Below are 10,419 nucleotides of genomic sequence, written 5' to 3' on the forward strand. Positions count from 1 at the left end.
CTCTCTCACCACAACCGGCTGCGATTCACTGAAGTTGACTAACTGCCACATACGTAATTTGCTAACGGAGTCAACTGGAATAAAGGTCCGTCTTCGTCAGTAGAGAGAGAGAGAGAGAGAGAGAGAGAGAGAATAAGCGGATGAAACCGAGAGGAATTGAGCCAGGAGAAAAGAAACTGTCATATATATATATATATATATATATATTATATATATATATATATAGAGAGAGAGAGAGAGGACGAGAGAGAGAGAGAGAGAGAGAGAGAGAGCTCGTCAAAATTGAGTGACGAAACGACCAAGAAAAAAAAAAGCAAAAGGACTTTGATGGGACACGTTCTATTCGAGTGAGGAAACCGCTCCAGCAAAAGCGAATCGGTCGGCGCATGGAGGAAAAAGCTGCTGAAGCTTAACGTATTAATAACAGCAGCAGAAGCAGCAGCCAAAGCTGTGTTTAAAGCTGCCCTGGATAAACACCAGAGGAAATTTACCCCGATTTCTTCCGCTGAACATTGTCGCAACAGAGACCGAAACGTATTTTTCCGCGGCTGATTTATGGTTGATCAATGGCTTTGACGTTATATTTGACGAGACGGCTAAAGAAATCCAGTGTTGACGATGCAAGATCCAGTTGGTAGGTCCCCCTGTGTGTTTGAGTGTTTGTGCGTTTGTGAACTTATTTGAACCAAAAAAAAAATTTTTTTTTCGTGTTCTTCTGTATGTGTTCGATTTTGATTGTTTTTTTTTTTTATTGTGTTTGCGTATTTGTGCGAGCGCCATTGTGTTGGTGAGAGTTCGTTTGTGCGGGCGCATTTGTTTGTTTGTGCTAGTGGAAGGATGTGTACTTCTTTGTGCATTTGTTTGAGGAAGCTTGCTATATAGCGATTTTGTGTTTGTTTGTCATCTTCTGTGACCTTTTCCATTTGCGTATCTGGAGACCTTTCGCTCCTGGTTTCTGTGAGTATGTTTGTTCGTTTGTGAGTGCCTCTTTATCACTGTAAGAAGTTTGTTTGGCTATGCTCTTGAGTACATGCTTTTTGTTCTAGCATTGAGACATGTTTCAAAAACACTGAGTTGTATTTGTGTATGTATATATACTATGTATGTATTAGAAAATTAGAAATGGGCTTTTTCCTCTGTGGAAGTTGCCCAATAATAATAATAATAATAATAATAATAATAATAATAATAATAATAATAATAGCAGTTATGCTAAACATGTAGTACTAACGGTAGATATTTACGTTTTATTTAGTTTTCCTTTTAAATGTCGCTCGCATGTAGGCCCAAGAAATCTCTAAAGTTAATGACCACTATATATATATATATATATATATATATATATCATCGATAATATACATATATATATATATGCGTTTGTGTGTGTGTGTTAACAACACACTATCACGTGTGGAACAGAAACAGGTGTGTGACTCAACTCTGGATCGAACTCAGGTCCTCCAACTGAAAAGCAACACAAGGGCGCTGCATCTGCTTGGTTCAGTTGATAGAGCCCTTCCCATTCAACTGAGAGACCTGAGTTCGATTTCGATTTGCGTTAGAAATTATATATATATATATATATATATATATATATATATATATATATATATATATATATAATAATAATAATAATTTATCAGTAAGTAATCAGCAATCGACGTATTAAAACCAGCAAAGGGAGTCTCTAGATAAAGTGGCCATCGCCATCACTTCTGTCGGTAGTGACAGTAAACGCGATCTCCTACGGGTTGCTCTATGAGCAAGAGCCCGTGCCGGCATAAGGCCAGCTTAATCTTCAACAACAACAACAACAACAACATTGAACGCTTCTCCGTTGCAGCGAAGCGAACACCACCTTGCTCACCTCTCTTGATGGTGTACCCGAAGGGCATGTCGACGTCCCCACCCGTAGTGCAGTTCCATCTCTCGTTTTTGAACTGGTTCTGACACTCGTTGATGCCCCTGCGGGCGCCGGCGCTCACGCTCTTGATGGTGTCCGGGTTGCTCTGACACACGGCCACCTGCTGCTGCACCAGCCCCGGCAGGTGCTGGCATATGCTCACCGCCGACGAGGTGCTCACGTTCTGGACCTCCTGGTCGCCTTGCGGTAGGAGGGGAGTCACCCCCACCACTCCCAGGTACCTGAGGGAGAGAAGAGAAATGGGGGATTAGGTTGCAGTTGACACAGTGAGGTGTATTTTTGTTTAAGCATTTTCCTGTAATGTTGCATACGATTATCTAATGTCTATAGTGATCCTCGCGGGTTGTCAGGTGTATGGGTATAATAGGAAGTAAAGTTTCATTGATATTTTGTACCAGAACAAAACTGCACAAGCCAAATATTCTTCGATATTCATAAGTGCCTTTTTTATTATGGATGGGATAATTGACGTATATACATTGTCTTTAATATTTTTTTACGCAATGTTGGGCAGAGAACAATGTGCACTGATACATCCAAGACGAGGATACATAATGTTTGTTTAATTACACGGAAAGAAAATTATTATTATTATTATTATTATTATTTGTGTAAGAAGCCTCCTTTATTTTAATGGACTGTACCGGAAGGTCAATAGCTAGATGAAGGATAAAAGCCTAATATATCTATTTACAAGTAACATTTAATTGCTTTGATTATACCTAAATAAATAGTTTATTTAAAAAGGAAATTAATGAATAAATTAAAATGTGCTTGGCTTCATTTCCGAGTAAAGATACACAAACCCAAAACTGGAAGGCATTGCGAAGGTGCCATGACACAACCTCGAGGTTGAATGAGGCTTGTCACTATGCGCGCGCATCTATCTGCCATAAAAAGCCACCACCGCACCTGTCTGACACTCTGTGAGAAAAAGAATGGTTTTATTCAGGCCGCCAAATAGACATTAATGTGCCCCGCGCATCCACATATTCACGTGAAAAAAAAAAGGGTGGGGAGGAGCCATTGCCGCGCTTTTATGGCGATGCAACTGAGGACAGATGCAGCCTCCGTGACACGTTCCCGAAGACGTCGTCGTTCACCGTCTGCACATGCCCAGATAGGTTGGGCTCCTCGTAGAGGTATGATTTTAACTAGTTGGGAGGACCTTCGATTGCCGTTGTTTTTTTTATAAGCTTTTCATTGAGATTGCATCGTAAGAATCGAGTCTGTGAATACAATGAGACATCTGCTGCAGAAATGTATACTGTATTTTTATTTTTAGCGGAGACGAGTCTTAAAACGTCCTCTGCCAGTAAGCTTGCTGTTGGGGATGTATTTGTGATTTATTTGTTTGTCGTTGTCAAGCAGTGTGGTTGTCAAGGGCAATATTGCCAAGGTGAGGACACCGGGGTAATTTTTTAACGGGAAAGTTGTAGCATATTTGTTGAACAGTCTCAGTTGTACAATAATTCTTTTGGTAGACATTGCCACCAAACTTGTTCTTGGTCATGGTAGAGATGTTGGTTGGTCTCGGTGATGCTGTCGTTTTAGTTGTTTGTGGAGTTGTGATTAACATGACAGTTTTATCATAAAAATGGTTGATGTCTGATGTTCCTAATGATGGATAAAAATATTTAAATTTTAATTACCAAGGGATATGTAAGACTGCTCTCTCTCTCTCTCTCTCTCTCTCTCTCTCTCTCTCTCCTCTCTCTCTCTCTCTCTCTCTCCAACCACATGGTACGTTTAATTACATTTTAATGATGCCTTGTAGTAGTACTTCAGTAAAAGAATGAGAGGATGCACAGACAGACAGACAGACAGAAGGATTGTTTACTCAAATGTCCTAGCTACTCGTACTTAGAAAAACTAAATTTTTACCTTATTTGCATATCCTTGAATATATGCAAGATAATTGATAAGATAGCGTACTTGATACAAAAGAAGGAAACTGAAAGCTTCAGACTTCAAAGGAAAAAAGTAGCAAGGTATATTAAAAAAAAAAAAAAAAAAGTGCAACTACACAAGAAGCACAATCCAGACGCCGAAGCCCCCGCGTGATAGAGCACAAAGCATCCAGCGTCTCTTAAAATCAAAGGTAAAACCAAAAGACGGCAATAAAAAACAGCCTTCCATTGCAAATATATTATGCAGCCCTGTAAAGACTGATATATACCCACTCAGCCCAGTCGGGGGGCGACGGGACTCCCTCCTTTTTCCAAGTGTATAATATATGATATAAAAACATTCATAAAACCTCTACTGTCTCTCGGATGGAAAACGGCCGGAAGATTTATAGGCCGTTGAGGCTGCATAAATCTCCCGCGGAGGAGAGACACACCGGGACTACTACTACTAGACTTGACGAAAGAGTGCGCATGATGAGGCTCTCTCTCTCTCTCTCTCTCTCTCTCTCTCTCTCTCTCTCTCTCTCTCTCTCTGCTAATACACAGGCAGTCGAAGACTCAGTTACGAGGTAAACATTGCAACAGGTTCATAGCTGAGTTGCAGTAACCGGCCTACCATCCCGACGTGAGCGAGGGAAGTTTAGAATAAGCAAGAACAGAGTATAATGACGCAATTTAACTAGCAAAATATATAAATGCCATCTATCTCGTAAAGAGGAAAATAAAACTGATTAATAGTCAGCAGACAGAAATGGCAGACAGTAGAAAGAAAAGGGACAGACTGAGAGAAAAGCAGTTAGATTTAGAACAGACTGACAGACAGTGATAGAAGTGGAACACAATGGTAGAAAAGCAGACGGAATTAGAACATACTTGACAGGCTGCAGGCAGAAATGGAAAACTCAGAGAAGAGGGCATAGCGTTAGAACACAGAGTAGACAGTGTCAGAACACTATGGAAGACTGCAGGCAGAAGTGAAACAGACAGAGAAAAACGGGCAGAATTAGAACACACACAGATTGCAGACGGAAACTGAACAGACTAGCAGTAAAGCAGACAGAAAAGGAACATACTGCCAGACAGCAGACAAAAATGGAACAGTCTGAGAGACAGCAGTCAGAATAGCTAACATAAATGATCGGAGTGACAGGTAGCATACAAAAATGAGGAAAAGATGAGAGAGAGAGAGAGAGAGAGAGAGAGAGAGAGAGAGAGAGAGAGAGAGATTGCTAGCAGACGTAAAAAATCGTCTCTCTTCACAGACAGTCACAGGACAACAGAGCACATCATGAGGTTAAGTTGTTCTGTCAAGCCTCCTTCGAAGCAACTTGCACCGTTGTCTTAGTTTTTCTTGCTTCATTACTCTTTGTTTATGTTTTTAGTTTGATATGTCTTGTCTTTATTTTTGTAATTTGTCACATCTGTGGGACCTATTTTGCAAAATCTTTGTTAACCCAGAAAACATGTATAAACCGAGCGAATATAATCTTTTTAATACACCAAACAAACAAAGTCAGTTATACACAAATCAAGCAAGCGCAGTGTATTCAAAGAAAGCTTAATTTTCCATTCGCAATCGTGTCATATGTTTTTTCACAAACCAAACAAACAACCAATCATACACTAACCGAGCAAACAAAGTGTATTCACAAACTAAGCACACTTAATTCCATTGACAACCCAAACAGACGGTATCTATCATTCACACAAAAAACTGACCTCAGGCAGCGTGACACTCACAAGGAAAGCAGACAAAACCCTTGATTTAAAACCAAACGTGATTAATAAAATTTATAATCCAACTTAACATGTCACCTGCAAGCAGACCATTCGCACTCTCTCTCTCTCTCTCTCTCTCTCTCCTCTCTCTCTCTCTCTCGGGGTCACAGAGAAGGAGAGATTGATTTCAGGTCTCTGATTCCATTCCATGACATACGTAGTGGGTAAATATTAGCAGATTTGGAAACAAAAACATGGATCCAAACAAAGATTCTCTCTGAAGGGATCAGCAGCAGCAGCAGCATCCGAGGGAATCCTGTCTCCGAAAGATTTTTAATAGAATCGAATTTGAAAAAAGGGTAAATTTCCCTGAGGAGACTTTGGATGCGCCATAACTCAATAAAGCTGTCGGGATGTCAACGATAAAAGCTACTGAGAGAGAGAGAGAGAGAGAGAGAGAGAGAGAGAGAGAGAGAGAGAGAGAGAGAGAGAGAGAGAGAGAGAAAAAGTGGATGGGGAAGAGAAAGAGGTGGTAAGGTGGTTAGAAATTGAGAGAGAGGGGGCTGGGGAAAGAGAAAATAGGAAATGAGAGAGAGAGAGAGAGAGAGAGAGAGAGAGAGAGAGAGAGAGAGAGAGAGCCTTAAAATAAGAGTAAATGACAACGAGAAAGGAGGAGAGAAAGTACAAAAGAAGAATGGGATTACACAGTGGGATGACTGGAAGACTTCAAAGATAAAATTAAAGGGCGAATGTAATAGAATGAAAACAGAGAGAATGTCGAAAACAATAACGAACGAATAAATTAAGAGGATAAATAAGAGAGGAATAAGGATTAAAATGGGGATATATATACGGAAAGCTGACTCTTTTGACAGACTCGTTGGCTTCCCGAGACTTGAGATTTTTTTGAATGGGGGGGGGGGGGGGGGGGCGGGGGGGGAGGGCGGGCCCGGGCCTGGGGGGTTTGTTGGGAAATGAGTTTGCTTGCCCTGTGACCATGACGCCATTGATACTCATGGAAATGTATGGTCTTGTTAACTATGGTGGTTACCCAACCAAGAAGTGACCGTACCCAGTTGAAAGGTGGGATGAACTATAGAAGGAGGTGGAAAAGGGTACGGGTGAAAAAATGAGAACGCGCACAAGAAGAGCCAAGTGTAAAGGAACGTAGATAATGAAAGCTAGAACTGAAATGGGTAATGAAAACAGGAATAACGAAAAAAAAAAAAGAATTAGTAGAAGAACCGTAGGAATAATTGTGTTCCACAAATCTCCAACCTTCTCCACTGTTACAATTCATATATCCCAGGCTGTGGACATTGGAATTATTTGTGCCTGGAAGATGCATGTATTTTTGCCACTGTTATTATCACTATTGTTATTTCTGCTGTCATGTATGCTATTAGCTTATTGTTATCCATGTTATTCAACCGCAGGCGTGTGTACCTTTAGGAGAGGGTAACACTCTTTTTTTCACTTGTTTTTATTCAAATGTGATTTATATATAGGTTGAGCTTGAACTACTTATTTTAATTTTGAAGCCCAGTACTTATGACAGGGGTTGTTCCACTACGAGACTCAACCCTTTTGGGCGTGCTATATGTGTAGCTTTTACTGATGCTACGCCTCCCACAGGGTTGGGGAGGGTGGGGGAGGGTTGGGGATGGTTGGGGTAGGGTTGGTTTTCCAATAGATTAGCTTGTCACGAGGCGCAGCTCAATTCAGTTCTCATAGATTTTGTCCAGCTAAGTCTCTGTCTCCCAATTCTTCTGGTGCCCACAGGAGCCCAGCTGACACTGTCACGTACTATTCTCTCAGGGGTTGTGCGCGGGAGATGTCCAAACCATCTTCATCTCCCTTTGGTCATTATCTCATCCCAGGTCTAGAGAGTATACTGTCTAGACCTTGGTCTCATCTATACAACGGGGCCTCCGTCATTTCCCTCACGAAGGAAATATTTAGCAACTCGTATAAGATTTATTCACATGTTCCATCAAGCTGCCATACATTCTTCTCCTCTTAACTGAAAGGACCCAGCCGCACTAAGCTATCCTTCCAGCGTCCGCACCCATCATGCCCTCATCCCTACTCTCTCTCTCTCTCTCTCTCTCTCTCTCTCTCTCTCTCTCTCTCTCTCTCAATTTTTTCTTTAAACCTGCGATCTGTCGATCAATCTGCCGAGTCCAAAGTTTCTGGAGAGAGGAAGAAAGAAATCCTTCATATTCATCAGTTACACAATCAAGTTATACTGGGGAACTCGGGGTACAAAAAAAAAAAGAAGAAGAAAAAAAAAGAAAGCCCCTTCCAACAACAACAAAGTCTTTTGTTGATACGGGCGCGTTCTGTGCAGCCGAGGGACTGACTGGGTGTGGAGCGCCTTTTGTTGATACGGGCTCGTTCGTTGCGGGTTCTGGGGTGTCAGTCACGAGTTGTAAGGGTGTTGGTGGGGGGGCATGGGGGAGGGGGAGGAGGGATGATAGAAGAAGGGCTTCCAAAGGCCTCTCCGGTAGAAGGAGGAGGAGGAGGAGGTGTTCTCTGCCGACGCTAACATGGCATCCAACACTTCATCCATCATCCAAATCATCCAGGCCGCTTCCCGCAACACGTACCAACTCTCTCTCTCCTTTTTCGTGAAGAAAAGATATCCTTTATAAATAGCTTGCCGTTCATGGGTCGACTTATTTTTTATTTCTGTTTATTTTTGACTTCTCGATTTGGAAAATAAATGCGAGAAAAATAATATTAAAAGTAAAATAAATCCTGCTCCTCGGATGCTGGTAGACCAAAATTACTTCCGCTTCGCTGTTGGCTTTCCGGAAGTTTTGATAAGTAAATAAGAAGATAAATTAAGAAACATTGAATTAAAAAGCCATTGCTGTAATATTTCTGATTTATTTAGCTGTTTGCGCTTTTGGCGCTCTCTCTCTCTCTCTCTCTCTCTCTCTCTCTCTCTCTCTCTCTCTCTCTCTCTCTCTCTCTCTCTCTCTCTCTCTATATATATATAGTATATATATATATATATATATATATATATATATATACGTATATATATATATTCTCTCTCTCTCTCCCTTATATATATATATATATATATATATATATATATATATATATATATAGTATATATATATATATATATAATCTTTTTTTTAACATACGGTCTTGTTTATTTTCATAAGAATGTTTTATTCATATTTGAATAGTATTCAAATAATAATAATAATAATAATAATAATAATAATAATAATAATAATAATAATAATAATAATAATAATAATAATAATAATATCAACAAGGATCCGCTAAGGACAATTCGATGAGGTTTGAATGCTTTGGAAGATGGGTCACCTCGAATGCCCCAGAATGTAATTTTGAAGGACAGGCAATTACAAGTGAAAATGGAGATAGGAAAAGGAAGAAATCGGAGTAAAAAGGATAAATCAAGGAAAACCAGCAAAACAGAATAGTAGAGAATGAAATTAAAGGTGATAAGTGATAACGAGGAAGGAGGGATAAGTTGAGACACAGATGAAGGCAAAGCAAACAAAGAAAACAAGAGATAAATAACCCTATGGACCGATTAAAAAATTAAAGAAAAAGTCATTCATGTGTGTGTATATATATATATATATATATAAATATATATATATATATATATATATATATATATATATATATATATATATATATATATAATATATATATATATATAGTATATATATATATATATCGTACTTGTGTATCCTTAAGTAATTTTACAAATAAATTCATAACTTATGAAAGCTCATGCCTTCGTTACTTAAAGTTTATGCGTAAGGTATTTCAATAATGGCAACAGCAGTATTTTTAAGCATATTGAGAGAGAGAGAGAGAGACGAGAGAGAGAGAGAGAGAGAGAGAGAGAGAGAGAGACGAATACATTTTCCACTTGTACAATTTTCATTCATAATTCACATTTCGACCCCTTACGTATACCAGAGCAAGAGGAGAAAGAAAAAAAAGATTATAGAAAAAGGTGTGATAATCATCATCATCGTCATCATCATCATCATCGAAAGTTATGAAAGAAATTCCGGTGATTAATCGTCACTCCAACGAGAATTAATCACGGGGCCCGCCCACCTCGCTTCCACCTAATTTGGTGGTTATATGACGTATCCATAAGGGCGGGATTCGCGTGTTCGTGGCCAACAGCATTTTGATGCAGCAGCCAGTTTGACTAATGCGTTCTGGCATCGTAAACAGCTTTGCAAGAAATCGAGAGCTGTGATTGCAGCTGTTTTGCTGTTACAGCAGCATTTAATAATAGTATGATGATAATAATCCAGATTATGTACATTGGCCAGCTCTTTGAAAATATCAATAGTAAAAAGAATTGAGAATATGCTTGAAAAAGTGTCTTCTCCCTTATAATAATAATAATAATAATAATAATAATAATAATAATAATAATAATAATAATAATAATAATAATAATAATAATAATAATAATAATGTAGCTGTTTAAATGGCATTTAATTTGTACATTCTTCTAAAACGTCAGCATTATATCAAGTGTCCCAAGGACATGTAAAGATTTCTGATGTCTTAGGTGTATTTCCTTTAGCCAACTGACCTACTAACCTACCCACCAATTGTAAACACTCCGCCTACTATCAATACCTTGCATCGTGTATCCCAATTCATTGGTTTTTGTAGTCATAGATTAGATAACCGCCTGTGCGCTGTCGACACGCTACAGCAAATAAACCCAAGACAACAGAAACCTTTGTATGTCCTAAGGAAACTTGATATACCAGCTACATGCTAATGAAAAGAAGATTGTAAGCCGAATGGAGAAGGCTCTATACAAATTCAATGCCGTCG

General features: G+C 39.3%; 1 protein-coding gene across 3 annotated transcripts in view; it reads right to left on the minus strand.

The window, feature by feature from the left end:
- The window catches only part of LOC135202947 (protein Wnt-16-like), a 329,737-nt gene that overhangs the window by 70,427 nt on the left and 248,891 nt on the right, over positions 1-10,419 (minus strand). For all 3 annotated transcript variants that reach the window (XM_064232435.1, XM_064232434.1, XM_064232436.1), the window contains exon 2: positions 1,868-2,145. In XM_064232435.1, the coding sequence (XP_064088505.1) occupies positions 1,868-2,145 (278 nt within the window). The remainder of the gene's footprint in view (positions 1-1,867; positions 2,146-10,419) is intronic.

Source organism: Macrobrachium nipponense, chromosome 33 (genome assembly GCF_015104395.2).
Source record: "Macrobrachium nipponense isolate FS-2020 chromosome 33, ASM1510439v2, whole genome shotgun sequence".
Taxonomy (NCBI): Eukaryota; Metazoa; Arthropoda; class Malacostraca; order Decapoda; family Palaemonidae; genus Macrobrachium; species Macrobrachium nipponense.